We start from the raw sequence: 20,859 nt of genomic DNA, 5'->3' as shown, positions 1-20,859 counted from the left end.
TATTAACTGCTTGAGAGAAGACCTTTGGCTTTCTCTTTTTTTTTTTTTCCTTGAGACGGAGTTTCGCTCTGTAGCCCAGTGCAGTGGCGTGATCCTGGCTCACCGCAACCTCCGCCTCCCAAGTTCAAGTGATTCTCCTGCCTCAGCTTCCCGAGTCGTTGGGATTATAGGCACCCGCCACCACGCCCGGCTACTTTTGTATTTTTAGTAAAGATGGGGTTTCATGGGGTTTCACCATGTTGGCCAGGCTGGTCTTGAACTCATGACCTCAAGTGATCTGCCTGCCTCAGCTTCCCAAAGTGCTGGGATTACAGGCGTGAGCCACCACTCCCGGCCTGGGTTTGCATTTCATAATCACTTTGCATTGGCTTTGTGGGTTTGAGTAAGTTATTTAACCTTCTGTGCCTTAGCTTCCTCATCTTTGCAATGAATGTCAACAACAATATCTGCCTCACGTTGTTGATAGAGGTAGAGATGCTGTAGGTGACGTGCCCAGGTATGCTTGGCAGTGACAGGGACCAATAACATACTAACTTCTGTCTTAACTATTATTAGCACAGAGGAAGCAGTTTATAAAGTTCATAATTTTTTAGTTCCTAATGAATTATTATTGCTAACATTTGCTTTACACTCCCCCCTCAACCTCCTATTTTTTTTCTTGCAGGGTGAAGTGCCCCCTGATCAAGACGTGGTAGAGTATATCATGAATCAGCCAAACGTTGTTCCACGAATCAATTCTAGGATTTTGACAGCTGAACGAGACTACCTGGATTTAACAGCGAGTAGTAAGGAGCATTTCAGGAACAACCTTACACTTTTTTTGACTTGTGCTTCAGAGTCTTTACATTTTTCAGATTTTAATATTCCAATTATCTTCTGCAGTGTTCAGAGGATAGCCCAAGATTGTGAAAAAATTTTATGTGTAAACTCTTTGCACCTTTAGTTCATGGTATGAGCTTCTAAATTCACAAGAGTTTCCACCTAAAGAAGAAAACATCTTCCCGGGCAAAAGTCTGTGAACTTTGAAACATATTTAGTGCCATTTAAATGCCAACTGTATAGACAATAGATGATGAGAATGGACCTGGATTGTTGGCTCCCCTCGTCAAAAAGAGTTCTCTTTCTTCATCCTCATTCTAGAATCAGTCAACAAATATCTCACTGAATTTCACTGTGAGAACTTAGGAAGGCCTTTAGCAGCTTCATCAAGATATAATGTATATGCTGTAGAACTCAACCTTTTAAAGTATACAATTCAATGGTTTTTTAATGGAAAAAACTCCACAAACTTTGTGCAGTCGTCACCACTGTCTAATTTTATACCATTATCATCACCCCCCAAAATTCCCCAAAATTCCGTGTACCTATTAGTAGTCACTCTCTGTTCCTCCCTTCCCCGATCCCCTGGCAACAGCTAATCTCCTTTCTGTCTCTATGGCTTTGCCCATTCTAGACATTTCATATAACTGGAAGCCTTTTGTGCCTGGCTTCTTTAATTTAACGTGTTGTTAAGGCTTATGCCTGTTGTTGTGTATGTCAGCATTTCATTCCTTTTTGTAGCCACTTTATGGATAGTCCGCATGTATGTGTTCCTCAGTTGGTGGACGCTTGGGTGTTTTCTGCTAGAATACCTTACAAGGGCCAGATATGTGAAGCCCAGGGGCAATTTGTTCCTTGTGCCTTCCTCGAGACTCAGGCCTCTTCAGCAAACACCTGGAAATAGATGGAGCTGTCATCACTAGCCCATGAAATCTCACTGGGGAAGGAAAGATGTGTATAATGAAGTCATAACCAGCTATTTATTGTTATAGTTGAGTATAATGAACATATCAATCTATTTATGGTTGTTAACTTAAAGCATTATCTCTAATATACTTGAAACTGAAAGTTTCTTTTAGGTAGAGGAAAAATACATACATATATGCACACACACACACACACATACCCATACACACCTCTATACATAAGCACACACACTGAGGAAAAAGTATAAATGTAGGCTTATATTTGAGAAAGAAACTACCCAGAAAGTGAGCTTTTTCTTCACAGCTGGGTTTTCCTTTCTTTCCTGAAGTTTCAGTAGAGCAAGGTGAGCGTGTTGTGGCTCTTTGTCCTGTTTGTTGTTTTCAACATGTTTATTCGAGTTTAAGACAACCGTTGAACTTGAAGGGTTGTCTCTGGAATACACATGAATAAGGAACATAATAGTGGTTTTCTTTTAGAATTTCCTTTTCCATTGAGTGTTGCAGCAGTGAGCTATGAAACAGCGCTAGTCAGCAGTGGCAAAGATGCCACCTGTCAGCTGAACCCAGTGCAGACATCAATTAGGAGGCACTGGCATCCTCCTGACCTGGTGGTGGTGGCACTATCACCCAGGTTTCTTTGGCTTTTGGTGTCCTGGAACCTTTTTAGTAGGATACTAATTTTTACTGGCATGGTGTTCTCTCACTTCCCCCACATGATATCATGGACCGTGTGTGACTTATTTTCTACTGTTTTCCTGAATAGTATGCTATGGATAGTAGGTGTTCAGCGTGCATTGTCGAGTAACAGTGTAGATGGATGAGCGTGTGCACAGATGAATAGATGGGTGGGTAGGCAGGCAGGGTGTGTGTGGCAGACTGTGATGAGAAGGCTGACATTTGTATAGGGTGCAGTAATGTTTAAGACTGGGGAGATTGTTAGAGGGTTTACACTACTAGGCTGGAGACCATTTTGTAGCCTGTAAGAAATTACTGGGTGGTTTAGAGCAAGAGAATGACTTGATGAAACTGGAATTCTAGGAATAATAATATGAGGGGAAATGAATAATGAGGATTGCCCTTTGACACTAATTGGAGAAGGAACATATCTAAAAAGAGTGGAAATGACCTTTTATTTCTGTTAAGGGTCTAAAAGGTGATATTTTGTTAGACCTGAAAAATAAAAATCAGTTTTCTTATGTATTTTCTCTTTAACCCCTGCTTCCTCCATAGGAGCAGGAAGAGCTTACTCTACTAGTTGGACTAGGGAAGGGAGAAATGAGTTAAGGGGATCTCTTTGAGACTGTTCTCCAGTTGACAAGTGACAGGAATGGGAATGGGATGAATTTCAACCATTAAACTGACACGTACTTATATGATAGCTGTGTGAGATATGTATGTTTTCATCAGCCTTGTGTCTTTGATGTGCGACTTCAATAGGGATAGGGGCCATGCTGTGAAGTTGTTCAGTAAACATGGAACTTAATATACTTCACTCATGCATTTCTATAAATCTTATATGATGATCAAGTCAGGTTATCAGTTGAATATTAAGAATAGATTGGACTGGAACTAATATATATGTATTTCATTTTTTCTCCCAGATAACTTCTTTGTGGATGATTATGCTAGATTTACTATCTTGGATTCCCCAGGCAAGACTGCTGCTGTAGCCAATAGTATGAACTATCTGACAAAGAAAGGTAATCCATTTGAGGCTTATTATCTTGCATTCAACATTTTTTTGAAAGTATTTGCATATTCATCTTAGTGTGCAAATCAAGAGAAAAAAGGGAGAGACTTCATAATTTTCTTATTATTTCTTATAGTGCTTTGAGTCTAGAAAATATCTATTTAAAATTTAATTCTTTGTATATTTGTTGAAAATATACGTTTGTTTAAAACTTCAAATATCTTCATAAATTTCATATTACCTGTTTTGCGTTTTGACTTTAGTCAAAAGGAAAATATTTCATAGTTCAAATGGAAAAACATTTGTGATATAAAAGTGGGTTAATGGATTAAAAATGACAGTACAGGGTTAATATAATTTTGGGGTTTATAAGATAAAGTTGGTTTTAGAAAGCCTTGTATAATCTTTGAAGCTGATTTTAGGTAGAGGTATTTATTTAGGCTAAGATTGTGTAAAATGACGCCCCGTTAGTGGCGGACAGATTCTGTCCCCTTTGGGTCAGTGCTTCAAAAAAGCACTGGCTGTCTTTTAAGGCAGCTATTTTTACCGCCTTTTTAAATCCCCGCTGTGGTTTCTCCCTGAGGGAAGTTCTGGTTTCCCAGCTATATGTAAAGTACAAGCAATTACTCCATTTGGTTCTTTAAAGAAACTGTTTCTTAGGGTACTGGGACAGCACCATGATGCCGACAGGACTAAGCAGCAGGAAGAACCATAGACCATGTTAGCCATTGTTTAGACTTTTGACTGTTACAGTAGGCATTCATTACAGAAATGATACTTTCTTTTTTTCTACTCTCTTCTCTTTACCTTTGTCCAGGAATGTCTTCCAAGGAAATCTATGGTAACTTAAAACTTCAAAATGTTCTATTTCTTAATTTTCTTCTTTGATTTCTGCGACCATTGTAATTTAGAATTTATCAACACTTAATTATACTGTTTCTGGAATCTGTGGGTAACAGGAAGCTATATCAATGTAGATTATTATTATTATTATTATTATTATTTTTGAGACGGAGTCTTGCTCCATCACCCAGGCTGGAGTGCAGTACCGTGATCTCGGCTCACTGCAAGCTCTGCCTTCTGGGTTCAGGTGATTTCAAGTGATTCTCCTGCCTCAGCCTTCCAAGTAGCTGGGATTACAGGCGCCTGCCACCACGCCCAGCTAAATTTTTTGTATTTTTAGTAGGGACGGGGTTTCACCATGTTGGCCAGGCTGGCTTTGAACTCCTGACCTCAAGTGATCCACCCACCTCGGCCTCCTGAAGTGCTAGGATTATAGGCATGAGTCACCGCACCTGGCCAATGTAGATACATTCTGTATAAACATTTGCGAAGAATTATTTTCAGAAAATAACAAATTAATATGATTAAAAATGACAATATGTTACCCACATGTTCAAAGGCTGTTTTTCATTTTACATGCTAACAGATGCCCAGACCACAGTAGAATTAATCAGTGCATGTTCCTAGTCTGTAACTAAATTCTATGGGAAGATTCCCCTGCTTTCATTATAGTAAAGGTTTACCAGTTTTTCTTCTATCTTTATTAAGCTTGTCATTTTCTTCTTTTTGCATGGTTCTCACAAATTATTTGGTCAATTTCATTTTCAGAATGTTGAAACACAGAATGTGCTTTTCTCCTCCAACTCAATTAACTGTTTTTGTTTTTCTACAGATGATTCTTTTATTAGGCCAGTCACTTTTTGGATTGTTGGGGATTTTGATAGCCCTTCTGGACGGCAGTTACTGTATGATGCCATCAAACATCAGGCAAGTATCTGTGACTTCATTTTATGTTTTCGTTTGCAGCTGTAGCTGTCCTCATGGGCGTCGCTGTGCGGCTTGGGTTGTTCAGTGGGAGTTCGGAGTCCTGCTTTCTTAATGCTCGAGGGAACGGAGCATCGTTTCTATAGAGCTCTGCCAGCTCTCAAGAAAAGAGATCTAAGACTACAGTATCCAGGCTTTGTTGAACGGGGTAGATTCTTACAGAGAAAAAAATAAATAGCGAGATCCTCATCATAGACAAGTTTTATCACATGCCTGTTCATGTTCTTGGAGCAGAGTTGCTCCAACAATTGTGTTGTCTGCTGTATCGGGGAGATGGGGTCCTTACCACGACAGAGGTCTGGACGTGGGGGTAGTAGCACACAGGAATGGTAGTGTGTGTGTTTAGTAGAAGTAGATCCAGATGCACTGAGGGATACACACATAGACGTTCTGAAAAGATACGCTGCCGTGAATAGCTGGGCTTGAGTGAGTGGCAGTGGCAGGTGGTTGGGAAGCAGCTGATTGTTCTGGAGAGTGTCATTGTTGGAGGATGAGATGGCAAAATTATTCTTCCTGAGCTGTTTCAGTTTGCGTCTTCATCCATGCCTCACAACCCTCCTCATGGTCCCCTTTCCACCCTATACCTGGGAAGGCTTACTGAAATAAGGAACTATCCAGGTGGTTTCAGTTTCACTCATGTGCCGAGTGCCTTTATTGTCCAAGGAGTGAACCAAATGCTGTGGTCAATTCGAAGTTAGATCAGGGCAGTTCTAGCTAAGGGCAGTAGTTATATGTGAAAGGCACTCTAACACAAATGCATAAATCTTCACATGGTGGTAAGGTGGGAGAATGGGGAAGGAGAGTTGCGTTTTTTAATAACTATTTTAATTGAAGTAAAATGTAGGTTCACAAGAAGTGCTCAAATCATAGGATACACAGTGTCACAAAGAGAACACACTCTTGTGACCACCACTCAGGTCAAAAAATAGAGAACTCTCAAATTCCTGAAAGCCTTCCCACACTTGTGCCCAGACAGTACCCCTCTTCCCTCTTCTCATATTAGTGAATAGGTATGCCTATCTTTTAGTTTAGTAAAATGGAATCTTACGCAATTTCATTTGTGTTTGTCTTCTTTGCCCAATCTTTTGTGAGATTTATTCATGTTGTTACAGGTAGGTGTGTATAATCCTTTTTCATTCTGTAGTATTATATCGTATGGCTGTACCACAAAGTTTTGTTTGTTGAAGTTATTTGAAGGACAATTGGGTTTTTAGCTTGGTGCTATTCTAAGACTGCTGCGACGAATATTCTTGGATGTCTTTTGGTACACCCAAATATAAATTTCTATTGCTTATGTTATTGGTACGAGCCCTGTTTTGGCTTTTTGTGTCCCAAAATGTGGGAAGGCCATGTGAATGAAGAAGGGTTTGAGCAGAGCACTGAAAACACTTCTAACACAAGTGTGTTAGAAGAAACAACATGTGTGGTAGAAGAATATAAAATGTGTTGAGTAGAGATGGGACTCTGAGGGTCTGTAATTTATGCTATATTTACAGGGGTGGTAAGAAATGAAGTTGGAAAGGTGGGCTGGGGGCCACTTCATGTAAGGTTTTGAGTGCTTGATGATGGCATTTTAATTTTATTCTGAATGCAGAGAACTACTTGAGAGGTTTTTTTTTTTTTTTTTTTTTTTTTTCCTGAGACGGAGTCTCCCTCTGTCGCCCAGGCTAGAATGCAGTGGCGTGATCTCGGCTCACTGCAAGCTCCACCTCCCAGGTTCATGCCATTCTCCTGCCTCAGCCTCCCGAGTAGCCGGGACTACAGGCGTCCACCACCACGCCTGGCTAATATTTTTGTATTTTTTTAGTGGAGACAGGGTTTCACCGTGTGAGCCAGGATGGTCTTGATCTCCTGACCTCGTGATCTGCCTGCCTCGGCCTCCCAAAGTGCTGGGATTACAGGCATGAGCCACTGTGCCTGGTCGAGACTGGTTTGTTTGTTTGTTTTCTTTTTTGAGATGGAGTCTTGCTTTGTCACCCAGGCTGGAGTGCAGTGGCGTGATCTCGGCTCACTGCAACCTCTACTTCCCAGGTTCAAGCGATTCTCCTGCGACAGCCTCCCGAGTAGCTGGAATTACAGGCGCCCGCCACCATGCCTGGCTAATTTTTTATATTTTTAGTAGAGACGGGGTTTCACTCTATTGGCCAGGCTGGGCTTGAACTCCTGACCTCGTGATCTGCCCGCTTCGGCCTCCCAAAGTGCTGGGATTACAGGCATGAGCCACTGCGCTCAGCCTGAGACTTTTAAGAGATATTATTTGCTACTTATTGAACATGACCAATGTTAATGCTGCTTTTTAAGTTCAAAAATATCTACAATATGACTCCCATTTCCCATTTTGTGAACAGAAATCCAGTAACAATGTTAGAATAAGCATGATCAATAATCCTGCCAAAGAGATAAGCTACGAGAACACTCAGATCTCCAGAGCAATCTGGGCAGCTCTCCAAACTCAGACTTCCAACGCTGCTAAGAACTTCATCACCAAAATGGCCAAGGAGGGGGCTGCAGAGGCCCTGGCTGCAGGAGCTGACATTGCGGAGTTCTCTGTTGGGGTAAGGCTCCGAGCCTCTCATGAGGCTGCCCCATTCTGTCTGCCACGGAAGCTCACCCACTACAGCTTCCGTGGTCCATTCATGATCGTGATTTGTCATTTTAGTCCAGAGTCTCAGGGAATTCTTTTTTAATTTGGAAGAATATTTCCAAGAAATAATTCTGTCACGTTCCCTTTATTACTTTTAACCTTGCCTAGCTTTCGTGCGGTGCATGATTGGGGTTTTTGTGAGTTTTAAGCGTGGGGCCATTTGTTAGGCACAGTTTTTAAAAGAGACAATATGGCTTATTTATAGAGCAACTTGTGAGCCAGTTACAGGTTCAAGGCTTATGTGTTCTTGATGTGTTTCCAGAATAAGCCTGTGTTTATTCATTTATATTTTGTTACTTATCACAGTTTTGTAGTTTTTAAATTTTTTACAGAATGATGAGTATACACTATTTGACGTTTCAGTTAGGAAAAGAGGCTGTCACTGGAAATTAGCAAGATTTAAAAATGCAGAGTGAAGGAATGATGAATAGTCTGCCAGTCGAACAAATCACAGGAAAAGATAAGGAAATAGCAGTTACTCTAAGTAGTAGGGAGATGGCGGGGAGACTGGAGAATTGACACATCTTAATTATGAAAATTAGTTATTACTTCCCAGGGAAATAAAATTTTGTGGTTTATTCACTGTGTTTATTTGTTTATATGATTTGCTTAATAACGACTATTTTTCCTTAATAATGATTACTTTCCTAGGGAATGGATTTCAGTCTTTTTAAAGAGGTCTTTGAGTCTTCCAAAATGGATTTCATTTTGTCTCATGCCGTGTACTGCAGGGATGTTCTGAAGCTGAAGAAGGGACAGAGGGCAGTGATCAGCAATGGAAGGGTGAGGATTTGTCAAGCTTGACTTCACATTAGATCCGTGAACAGTCTTTGCAGCATTCTCCTCTGAAGCTAGTAAACTCTTCAAACAGAGCCACTCTTTTTTCAAAGGTGATTGGGGTTTATGAAGTGCCGTTGATGTTTCTGCCTCCTATTTCCAAGGAGCTGTGCTTTTTGACACAGACAAATATCCCCGTATGATAGAGCCTTCCTGCTGTGGATTTGTGTCCTGCGATTGTGTGAGGCGGTGAGAGTGTGGTGGCTCTCAGAAAGTCAGGCGGTACGGCCTTTGTACATAAAGTAGCCTTTGTTGTTTTTATTCAGGGAGAATTAATGAAAACTACGTTACGATTTTATTTTACTTTGGAGTTTGCTTACTGTAATATACTGTGATGCACACAGTTTTACACTGTGTCCTTGAGGAATTGATAAGTAAATAACTACAAGTATTTGTTTTGGGCTTCACTTTCTATTATTTCACTGATTTTATCTAGACATGTACCTGTCTCAGGTCTTTAGGGTGATCTGGTATATGAGGTAGCCTGAGGACGCCAGAGGGTTCCTTACCAGCTTGCTGAGTGCAGGCAGCCTTCCAGCTCTGAGCGCCCGCTCTTCTCTCCTTCACAGATCATTGGGCCACTGGAGGATAGTGAGCTCTTTAATCAAGACGATTTCCACCTCCTCGAAAATATCATCTTAAAAACCTCAGGACAGAAAATAAAATCTCACATTCAACAGCTTCGGGTAGAAGAAGATGTGTAAGTTTTGCCGTACGAGGAATTACGGGGTTATATAATTGGACTTTCCTCATTGATCAGTTAGGATTGTATGTTGTTTCTCATACTACATATCCCAAGGTGTTTTATTTCCAGTTTTAAAATCTAACAGTACTCTTCAATTCCAGTTTTAATGTATGCTTCTGTTGAAACAAGATAATTTATTTTGTAGGGTACTCTTTAAAGAACGGAATTAGTTCTCTCTGTTTTTATTTTTATGATTTTTGGTTGTGGAAAATTTCAAATATATGCAGAAGTAAAGAGGCTAGTTTATTTATTACCTGGAATACTTATGTAAAATGATACTTTTCCTCATTATCTATTTGGTTACCCTTCAGTTTTATTGTGTTCAGGAAAGGAAAGGCAGTTTAAATCTTTCTTTTATTTACCAGTGCAGAATACTGAGTTGTTTCCCTTGTATCTTCAAAGCTGTGATGAATCGGTTGTTGTTGTTTTTTTAATTTTAATTCTGTCAGTATTATTATAAGCTGATTATTTTAGTGTGTTATTTCTCTTAATGGAAGAAAATGAATTGTTTGGATGAATCCCTGGATTCCATAGTTATATATACGTAGATTCTGCGTTAAACATCAAATAACTGGGTAGTTGGAAGATCTATTTCTGTGTTTCATTTTTGAGGAGCCACAATACCTTTCCCACAGTGGCTGTACATTTTACATTCCTGTTGACAATGCTCAGGGTTCCGGTTTCTCCACATCCTCACAGCACTTGTAATTTTCTGGTGGGGGGAGGGGTTGGTTGGTTTGTTTGCTTTTCATAATAGCCATCCTCGTGGGTATGAAGTGCTGTCTCCCTGTGGTTTGATTCACGTTTCCCTAATGATTGGTGATGCTGAGCATCTTGTCATGTGCAGATTGGCCGTTTATATATCTTTGGGAAAATGTCTATTCAAGTCCTTTGCCCATTGTTAATTGTGTTGTTTTTCGTTGTTGAGATGTGGCAGTTCTTCATACATTCTGGATGTCACTTTCTTACCAGATACATGATTTGTAAACAGTTTCTCCCGTTCTGTGGAGATGTGTTCTTTGATGCATAGTTGGAGGACATAAAATTTAAAAGTTCTGCTCGGGAGGTTGCAGTGAGCCGAGATTGCGCCACTGCACTCCAGCCTGGGTACAGAGTGAGACTCTGTCTCAAAAAAAAAAAAAAAGTTCTGCTGAGTTTTTTTCTTACGTCCTCATACTACAGAGTTCAAGAGAAGTGTTGACTTGGATAGCTGTCAGAGTCAGCTGTTGCCATATCTTGTATGACCTGGGAAGAAATCTTTTCTCATTTTGGCCAGTACTGGGGCTGCAGATAAGGAGGATCCCTCTTACCTCAGTGACTCCTGAGTGACGCCCCTTGTCCCGACCTGTGAAACGCTTCCCTTGATGCAGGCCAGGAGGTACTCGTGACTCGAAGCAGCCACGTCACAGGCATAGGCTTGGTGTGGCGTGCTGTTGGGCCATTGCAGGGAGCTCCTTAGAGTCTTTTTGGGTGATATAATTGCCAGACTGTGCTTTGAAGACTTGCCTTTTGCCAACGAGAGATGGCTGTCTATCTTTCCTGGGTGAATTTAGGGAAATCAGGTAGTCATGGGGCCAAAAGACGAACGCTAAAACTCTTAGGCTTCCCAAAATTACCTTGTCTGCGTCGGGTTTTCATTAGTGCCAGAGCTGCTCCACCTTGGAGTGGCCCCTTCCCCGTGACAGCCACAGCTTTCATTCATGACCCAGTCTGCATCCCCATGGCTGCCCTGAAGCTTAGCTCTGTACACTTTGATCATTGTACTTTGTCAGCCTTCAGGGAGTTTCTTGTTGGCCTGCTCACCCCAGTCCACGTAACCAAGTGCCCCTTGACATGTTTTGTAACCCTGTGACCCATCACAGGAAGAGAATGGCCTGTATTATATATATTTGGCATCTATATTGAGATGTTGAACCAAAATAGTTAATTTGATGTATTTGCTGGGTTCAAAGAAAATGTATGGGCTTAATTACAGTTCAAATACATTTCGCAAGTGCTCTTTTAAAATTCTTATTCAGGATTTAGTCTTTGGTTCAGCAAGTTGGAGTTTTGTTTTTTTTTTTTCAGGTTTAGTTCAAGATCTTTTTCAGTTGGAAATCAATTTTAGAAGGGGCAGGGACAATAGTGGTTTACTGCAGTGTTGATTATAATAGTGAAATTAGAAACAACATAGATGTTCAGTAGTTGGTTGAATATTTAGATTATTTTGTGTCCATAAATATAACATTATGCAGTCATAAATATATTGAAATAGGCCGGGCACGGTGGCTCACGCCTGTAATCCCAGCACTTTGGGTCGAGGCAGGCAGATTGCGTGAGCCCAGGAGTCCAAGACCAGCCTGGGAAACATGACAAAACCCTGTCTGTACTAAAAATACATGAAAATTAGCTGGGCCTGGTGGTGCACGCCCTGTAGTCCCAGACACTCGGGAGGCTGAGGTAGGAGAATAACCCGAGCCTGGAAGCTCGAGGATGCTGAGATCGAGCCCTGGGCAACTAGAGTGAGACCCTGACTAAAACAAACAAGCAAAAATATTGAAATCCCACTGTATTTATTAACCAAGGAAAGGATTTTTATAATATGTTTTAAGTGAAAAAGCAGGCCGTCGGTTAGTATAATTTGTTTATGTTTTTAAAACTATACAATTATAAGCCAAAATATTGGAGCTTATTTCTTGATATTATGTGTAATTTCAGTTTTTGCCTTTGTGTTTATTTTCCAGTGAATTATTATTCTAATAGTCATAAAAAGTAATAGTTTTAAAAGGACAAGGGAGAATGTAAATAATAGTGACAGCCTGTAATGGGGCAGGGCCTCAGCTAGGTGCCTTACAGAGTTTTACGCAGTTTTACTAGAGTCATGCAGAGTGGGTGCCGTCTCCATCTCACGTGTGGGAAAATGAGTAACTTCTCCAAGGTTATGCTACTAATCACTCTTTCTTAGTCCTGTCAGTACAGACTTTATACCTGGTTCAAACCATCTTGTTAGCATTCAGTATTTGGGCTGATGATATGTTTGGCAATAATTGGAAAACTTTCAGTTAAAAAGATGCTAAGATTTCTCTGACCCCTTCTTTCAGGGCAAGTGACTTGGTAATGAAGGTGGATGCTCTTCTGTCAGCACAACCCAAAGGAGATGCAAGAATCGAGTATCAGTTTTTTGAAGACAGACACAGGTATAGAATTAATGTTGAATTTGTGCATGTTCTTGAATATTAAACTCTTACATTTGCCTTTACCTCAGCTCCTTCATTTTACCATATAAGATTTATATGTAAGTTCTTATAGGAATCGAACATTTGTTTGGTGTGCAGTTTATAATACATATATTTGCGTTCATAGATAAAATTCATATGCAAATCTCATTGCATGAAAACTGGCATTTATTTCTAACTAAATCTGAAATAACTCTTAGTGCACCCTTGCAGTAGAAAACAGACTGCATTTATTAAACAGAGCAGTTGTACTTTTCTTAAATTCAAGTATATACAAAGGCAGGTCAGGGTAGCTCATGCTTGTAATTCCAGCACTTTGGGAGGCTAACGTGGGAGGATTGCTTGAGCCCAGAAGCTCGAGACCAGTGAACAAAGGGAGACCTGTCTCTACAAAAACATTTTAAAACATTAACTGGGTGTGGTGGCATGAGCATGTTGTCCCAGCTACTCTGGAGGTAGAGGCTGCAGTGAGCCATGATCGCATCACTGCACTTCCAGCCTGAACAACAGAGTGAGACCCTGTCTCACAAAAAAATAGATTGGCTGGGCGTGGAGGCTCACGCCTGTAATCCCAGCACTTTGGGAGACTGAGGCCGGCAGATCACCTGAGGTCAGGAGTTTGAGACCAGCCTGGCCAACACGGTGAAACCCCATCTCTACAAAAATACAAAAATTAGCCAGTCGTGGTGGCAGATGCCTGTAATCCCAGCTACACGGGAGACAGACAGGAGAATAGCTTGAACCCAGGAGGTGGAGGTTGCAGTGAGCAGAGATCATGCCTGGGAGACAGAGCAAGACTCTGTCTCAAAATAATAATAATAATAAAATAAACAGATTATTAAAGTACTTGTCTCATTCATCTTTTATTGAAAACTTTTTTTAAATAAAAAACAGGGTTTCAATCTGTCCTCTGCGCTAGGATGCAGTAGCGTGATCTCAGCTGACTGACTGCACCCTCCGCCTTCTGTGCTCAGGTGATCTTCCTACCTCAACCTCCTCTGTAGAAGGGACCACAGGTGCTTGCCACCATGCCTGGCTAATTTTTGTATTTTTTATAGAGATGGGGTCTCACTGTGGTGCCCTGGCTGGTCTCAAACTCCTAGGCTCAAGTTATTCACCTGCCTCATCCTCCCAAGGTGCTGGGATTATAGGCGTGAGCCAAGGTGCTTGGCCGAAAACTTTTGTTTTAAATAAGCTTAGTATAATGAGGGAGTTTGCCTTTTTGTTCTTCACTTTTTTGTTTTGAAAAGTTTAAAACCTAGAAATAGTTGAAAGACTAATATAATGAGCATCCAAATGTCCTTCACTTAGATTCACCAGTTGTTAGTGTGTCACATTTGCTTTATCTCCATCATCTGCACGTGTGCATGGTGTGTGTGTGTGTCTGCATGTGTGTGTTTGTGTAGTACTTACAGTAACTGCATTAGTAGTTTATTTGTATGTTTGCATACACACATGGTCATACTTTTTCCTGCGCCATTTGGAAATTCATTGCAGACATCCTGACATAACATGTCTGACGTTTCCCGCATGTGTATCCTGAGTGCTAGGACTTCTCCAGAGTACTGTTAGCTGACCTCAGAAATGTAACCTTGATATAGTAATATTAAAAAACAATTTCTATTCACATGTCTCCGGTGTCTTTGTAATGACCTTCTACAACTGTTTTTTGTATTTGTTTTGGTCCAGATTACATATTACAGAGTTGTGTCTCTTTGGTCTCCTTTAATCTGGAAGAGTTCTCTGCCATTTTTTTTTCTAGTCTTTTGTCTTTTACGATGACATTTTTTAAGAGTCCAGGACAGTTGTCTTATGGGATATCCCACAGTCTGAGTTGCTTCTTCATGATTAGATTTAATTGTTTCTAGGAGAGAGCCCTGCACAGTAATGTATGTAGCCTTTGCCGTAGCTGGCAAGTATATCCATGTACACTGATTGTGCCTTGGAATCCCCAGGGAGGCTTTAGATATAGAGGCCTGTGTGCTACTCGTCTGTGATTCTGACCTGATTAGTCTGGCATGGATTGGACTTTGGTTTAGTGGACCTGTGTTTTCTCATGACCAGTCCTCCTGGGGATGAGGTTTGTGTGGTCAGATCATTTGATGATTGTAGGCTGGAATGGAGGCCCTCTGTTTGCACTAGTTGTGTGTCCTAGTTTTTTGTGTCAGCAGTGGGTGAAGATTCTTATGGCTCCTGGATAATCTTGTGGAATTTGGCCATTAGCACCCAGATTGCACCCATTTTCTCAAGGTTTTGTGAACTCTCAGGTAGTAACTCATTAGTCACCAGCGGGAGGAAACCTTTCCGAATCAACCTGCCGTCTTGTTTACCCTTCTCGTCAGAGGTAGCGAGTCCTGAGCAAAGACCTCTTCCCTTTATAGAAATCTTCTTCTCCATGGGTCTCCATGTTTTGTATAATTAAAATACCTTAATTATAAATTCTATTATGAGACAAATTATAATTACTATTAGAGAAATTCCTCTTACTGGGAGTTGTGTCAGTTAAATTAATGTTTATTACATTTAACTCAGGAGTTTCTCATTTATGCTAGAAATAGAAAGATCTGAACCATCAGTTATGTATATTCTTGCCCTCAAAGTGTGGTCCATGGAGCAGCAGCAAGACATTGTCTGGGAGCCTGTTGGAAATGCGGGCTTTGGACCCACAGCAGTCCTGAGGAATGAGCGTCTGCGTTTTAACAGGTTGCTCCTGGGGGATTCCCGTGTGCATTAATGCTAGTGAGCACAGTGTTCTTCGACATTTACTCTACGCACCCTAGGCAAATGTGTGTAATCTCCAAATCTCGTTCCTGTCTTTGTCACTTTTAGTTTTATTCTGGTCTTTGACCAATATAGTGAATACACTTAAACATAATGTTGTTCATATTGTTTCCATTTCCACACAAATACTCCTCGTTCCTTGCTTTTTTCCTAGTCCCTTTTTCTTGTTCTGGAGATGTGGGGTGAGTAAAGGAGCTCACAGGGTCAATTTCTGGTGTGCCTGTTGCTGATCACCTAGAACACTGCTGGCTCGGAATGTGAACATGTGTGAAACTCTACCCCAAACCTGGTGTGGGCAGGCGTGACTTGAGGTTACCCTCTTGTGTAGAGTCCTGTTTGAGACTCTCTGGTTCCCTTGTGAGCCTTTGTAGAATGCCGTTTTCTAATGAGCTTTTCCTTCTGGAATTCTAGAATAGCAGAGAGGTGCAAACATATTAGGGCAGTGGCTCTCAAAATGTGGCTTTTACTTAGAGAGCTTGTTAAAATGCAGATTGCTGGACCCGTCCCCAGAGTTTCTGATTCAGTAAGTCTGGGTTGGATCCTGTCTTGCTGCTCACCAGTGCCCAGGGGAAGCTGATGCCGCTGCTCTGGAGCCGCACGGTGAGAACAGTTGTGTTAGAGTAACAGAAGTTTTGTTGTATTGGGAAAATAATCACCGGCAGTGGATTTAATCTGAAATTGTTAATAATACCAGAGATTGAAAGCACCTACCTCAACACGGTCCCAAAGCTATTCTGATGGTTATTTCCAAAGCAGTTAAGATGTGAAATAACCTTCATGAGCATGTAAATTGTTTCCAGTTTTCTTGGTTATGCTGTTTTGTAGTATTCTTTTGTATTCATTCCACTTAGGTAAATGTTGTTTGGTAAAAAAATAAAAGTAGTGGTTAGTATCGTAACCACATTATAGTATTGTTCAGAGCAAACAAACTAAAATGGTTTAAACAGTTAACGGTTTTCAAAAATTGAGTATAATTTTAAATCCTTTCAAGTCGAGTCCTTTTAAACATTCATTAGAGGTCCCTGCTCCTTTTAAGTCACCAAAGTCAGTGTGACTTCACAGGGAGTCCATGCAACAGGAAGTTACCGTTCAGTTAAGAACAGACAAGGGGGCTGGGCATGATGACTCACGCCCATAATCCCAGTGCTTTGGGAGGCCAAGGCAGGCAGATCACTTGAGGCCAGGAGTTCAAGACCAGCCTGGCAAACATGGCAAAACACCGTCTCTACTAACAATACGCAGATTAGCTGGGCATGGTGCCATGTGCCTGTAATCCCAGCTACTTTGGTGCTGGGGCACGAGGATTGCTTGAGCCTGGGAGGTGGAGGTTGCAGTGAACTGAGGTCATGCCACTGTACTCCCAGCTGGGTGAATGAGCGAGACTCTGTCTTTAAAAACAAAACAAAACAAAGACGAGGACCAGGTGTGGTGGCTTATGCCAGCGCTTTGAGAAGCCAAGGCAGGAGGATCACTTGAGGCCAGGAGTTTGAGACTAGTCTGGTCAATATAGTGAGACTCCCATCTCTACAAAAAAATATGAATTAGCCCGGCATGGTGGCATGTGCCTGTAGTCCTAGCTACTTAGGAGGCTAAGTTGAGAGGATCATTTGAACCCAGACGTTAGAGGCTTCAGTGAACCACGATCACACCACTGCACTCCAGCCTGGGCCACAGAGTGAGGCCTTGTCTCTAAAAAAGTAAATAAGGAAAAGAACAGGCAAAATACCTATAACTTAATGCTGACAAAGGATATGGTGCAATTTATTTTTTGGCCTTGTAAATTTGTTTAGTTCTTCAGGAAATGTGCTTGACAATACTTATTAGCCACAAAAGTATTTGTATTCTTTGACTCTGTCATCTCATGTCTAGCACTTCCTTGACTCTAAAGAAATTTCCAAATGTGGAGAAAGTTGGTCGTACAAATTGTTTACAGGTTGGAAGCCATCTGTATGTCCAGCAGTAAAGAAAAGCTGGAGTAAACTCTGACAGCTTCATTTGGTAAATAGCGTATTATTTCTTACTCAGGGTGCTTGTTGTGTAACAGCATGTGGAAATCTTTATGCTACAGTAGTGGGAGATGGAAGGAAACTGTTTTGAAATTGCTAATCTGTATCTACAACTAATGTTTATACAGGGATCTAGAAAGGATTACATAGAGATGCAGCTAAGTGGGCTGAGATAGTGAATATTTTGTGATATTTTTCCTTTTTCTTTGCTTTGCAGGTTTTCTGGAATGCTCTTTTATTATTTTTTAAAAATTGATTTATTCCTTTTCTCTTCGTACTCTTCTTGCCAAGAAGTAAAAATTGGCATAATGTTTAATGACTATCACAAGCTAACTTCAGTAGCTTTTCTCAGTTTTTGGTTAAATAAAATTTCAAGCTGTTCTTCCTTTCTTCCCATGGACCTTTCAATCCATTTCAGATCCATTATTAAGGTTTTGCAATCTTTGGGATAGACAGAATCATATAGTTGGCCATTATCAAGGTCTAGTCTTTCTAGATCTAAAGTTCTTTGAAATGCTAAGAAGGTTGAAGGTTATATTGTACAAAAAAAGCTTTTGTTTCCTGTGTCCTCCAGGTTAATGTTTTATCCTTTTGATCTTTCAGTGCAATTAAACTGAGGCCGAAGGAAGGGGAGACGTACTTTGATGTCGTGGCTGTCGTTGACCCTGTCACCAGAGAAGCACAGAGACTTGCTCCCTTGCTCTTGGTAGGAACGCTGTGCAGGCAGTGCACATCACCTTTGTTTGAAGTTGTCACATGCTCTGAGATTCACTGAGAGCTTCATTTTCCTTGAGTTACCTTCAGCAGGCACTGGACAATGCTATATGGGGTTCTAGGGCAGAGCAGTCTTCACAAAGATTGACAGTGGCTCTGAAATAGCTTCACAGCCCTGGAACGTTGGTGCAAATGTGGGTGGCTGCCTCATGTAATTTAAAAAAGTGATTAACATCCTCATTTACAGTAAAACATCCTGGAATTAAGTTGTGCTGTATTTTAATTTATAATGGCAAAGAGGTAAAATAAATATGCTTTTTCATTTTTCCTTTTTTATAACTGCCATGGATTATTTGTTTTGGCATGTGTTTTAGACATGTATAGTGTGTTACAATTTTAGGACATTTAAAAGAGCTTTGACAAAGACAGTCAGTCCAACATTCATTGCCAAATAAATCCCTAACCTTTTTTGTGAGTGTTGGTATCTCTGTTTTTTCATCGTTTGGCATGTCAGTGGTGACTCTGAGGCCTGTAGTTTTTCCACGATCTGCCTGCTGCTTCCCCACAGGAACTGCCTTTGTGTGAGGAGCAGTGAGCTGCAGCAGCCTACTTCCCATTATTTTTGGCTACGTCCTATGTATGTGTGATGTAGATTGTGCAGTAGAGTTGTGTTTTCCAGAAGTTTCTCCAGTGCAGACTCTATGGCTGTTATCTTTATATCTTTTCTTGAGATATTAATATCTCAGTGTCAAATAATAAATTTCTGAAGAAACAAATCCTAAGTATTTTGTCATCTGGTTTTCCTTCTAGGTTTTGGCTCAGCTGATAAACATGAATCTGAGAGTATTTATGAACTGCCAATCCAAACTTTCCGACATGCCTTTAAAAAGGTAAAACATGCTATGTAAGAAAACAGTTGAAGAATAGTACTGAATCCAAGGTCTGATATTGCATGTCGGAGGATCAGATGGATTTATAGGTGGACATCATGTTTGAAATGGTCATTTACTAAATGTTCAGTTTTGCCAGATTCATTTTCAGAAGTTCTAGGAACATAGTGTGTTTGTAGCATTTAGGTGGCATTAATCCAGGCTGCTTGCATTTGTGCCTTTTCTTTTTTTTTTTTTTTCCCCCGAGATGGAGTCTTGCTCTGTCACCCAGACTGGAGTGCAGTGGCATGATCTTGGCTCACTGCAGCCTCTGCCTCCCAGGTTCAAGCGATTCTCCTGCTTCAGCCTCCTTACTAGCTGGGATTACAGGTGCACACTATAACGCCCAGCTAGTTTTTGTATTGTTAGTAGAGACGGGGTTTCACCATGTTGACCAGGCTGGTCTCGAACTCTTGACCTCAGGTGATCCATCTGCCTCACTTCCCAAAGTGCTGGGTTTACAGGTATGAGCCACCACACCTGGCCCCATTTGTGCTTTTCATCTTAAAAGAAGAATATTGGCCAAGCGCGGTGGCTCACGCCTGTAATCCCAGCACTTTGGGAGGCCGAGACGGGCAGATCACGAGGTCAGGAGATCGAGACCATCCTGGCTAACACGGTGAAACCCCGTCTCTACTAAAAGTACAAAAAAAAACTAGCCGGGCGAGGTGGCGGGCGCCTGTAGTCCCAGCTACTCAGGAGGCTGAGGCAGGAGAACGGCGTGAACCCAAGAGGCGGAGCTTGCAGTGAGCCGAGATTGCGCCACCGCACTCCAGCCTGGGCGACTGAGCAAGACTCTGTCTCAAAAAAAAAAAAAGAAGAAGAATATTCATTTCAAGTTGGAATATACATGTTAGAGGAGGCTTGCTTAGCTGTATATTGTCATGAGTTTAGGAATGGTTATTTATGAAAAAAGTGATACAAAAAGCAGTTAATGTTGTGGCTGTGGGAAATTTCTAACTTGCCAGTGTGCTGTGTTTTATAGATTAGCTTCTAGGTGGATTGAAACAGCATTTGCAAGTAACCAAAGGGTTCCCAGCTTCCACCATTATTCTTGTACAGGGGAAACGTTTAAATTATTAGTGTTTTCAGGACTAGCCTGGGAGTCCAATCAGCTTTTAGGAATTGGTTTTAAAGAGAAAAATGAATCCTCCCTGAAGGGAGGAAAATGCCCAGGACCTAATTGTGACCCTGACGGCCATCCATGTGAAAGAGTGGCCTCCTCCTCAGTGCTGTCCTTGTTTGCCTTTTCTTACATCTGTAGCAACCACAGGAGGCATCATTAGGTCAAAGATGGTTCTGGAAACACGTTTCCCAATCTGGAAGGGTACTCCTCCAAATCTAATTTGTTTTAACCAGTTGTTTACCTGTGTAAGGGCTTGTACACTCAAGTACTGTTGTCACATAGAAAAATATCTAACACTTTCCTTTTCAATTTCAGCTTTTACCGTTATGTCTTAGAACCAGAGATTTCTTTCACTTCAGACAATAGTTTTGCTAAGGGTCCAATAGCAAAATTTTTGGATATGCCTCAGTCTCCATTGTTCACTCTGAATTTGAACACACCTGAAAGCTGGATGGTAGAATCTGTCAGAACACCATATGATCTTGATAATATTTATTTAGAAGAGGTAAGACTATCATATCATTGCTTCCAAATACCTAATCATGTGTAATAGAGCAGATTGAATCCCAGTCTAGGGGGCCTCTGAGACATCAGTGTTCA

General features: G+C 41.1%; 1 protein-coding gene across 3 annotated transcripts in view; it reads left to right on the top strand.

Moving 5' to 3' along the window:
- LOC105492633 (UDP-glucose glycoprotein glucosyltransferase 1) overlaps positions 1-20,859 on the top strand; it is a 108,507-nt gene that overhangs the window by 63,827 nt on the left and 23,821 nt on the right. For all 3 annotated transcript variants that reach the window (XM_071072508.1, XM_071072507.1, XM_071072506.1), the window contains 11 exons: positions 665-785; positions 3,347-3,445; positions 4,253-4,276; positions 5,111-5,205; positions 7,611-7,817; positions 8,558-8,689; positions 9,313-9,443; positions 12,569-12,664; positions 18,094-18,196; positions 19,015-19,094; positions 20,575-20,764. In XM_071072508.1, coding sequence (XP_070928609.1) covers positions 665-785; positions 3,347-3,445; positions 4,253-4,276; positions 5,111-5,205; positions 7,611-7,817; positions 8,558-8,689; positions 9,313-9,443; positions 12,569-12,664; positions 18,094-18,196; positions 19,015-19,094; positions 20,575-20,764 — 1,278 coding nt within the window. The remainder of the gene's footprint in view (positions 1-664; positions 786-3,346; positions 3,446-4,252; positions 4,277-5,110; positions 5,206-7,610; positions 7,818-8,557; positions 8,690-9,312; positions 9,444-12,568; positions 12,665-18,093; positions 18,197-19,014; positions 19,095-20,574; positions 20,765-20,859) is intronic.

The sequence above is a fragment of the Macaca nemestrina genome, chromosome 11 (genome assembly GCF_043159975.1).
Source record: "Macaca nemestrina isolate mMacNem1 chromosome 11, mMacNem.hap1, whole genome shotgun sequence".
Classification (NCBI taxonomy): domain Eukaryota; kingdom Metazoa; phylum Chordata; class Mammalia; order Primates; family Cercopithecidae; genus Macaca; species Macaca nemestrina.
The sequence above is the reverse complement of the archived record's forward strand: the minus strand, read 5'-3'. Positions and strand labels throughout refer to the sequence as shown.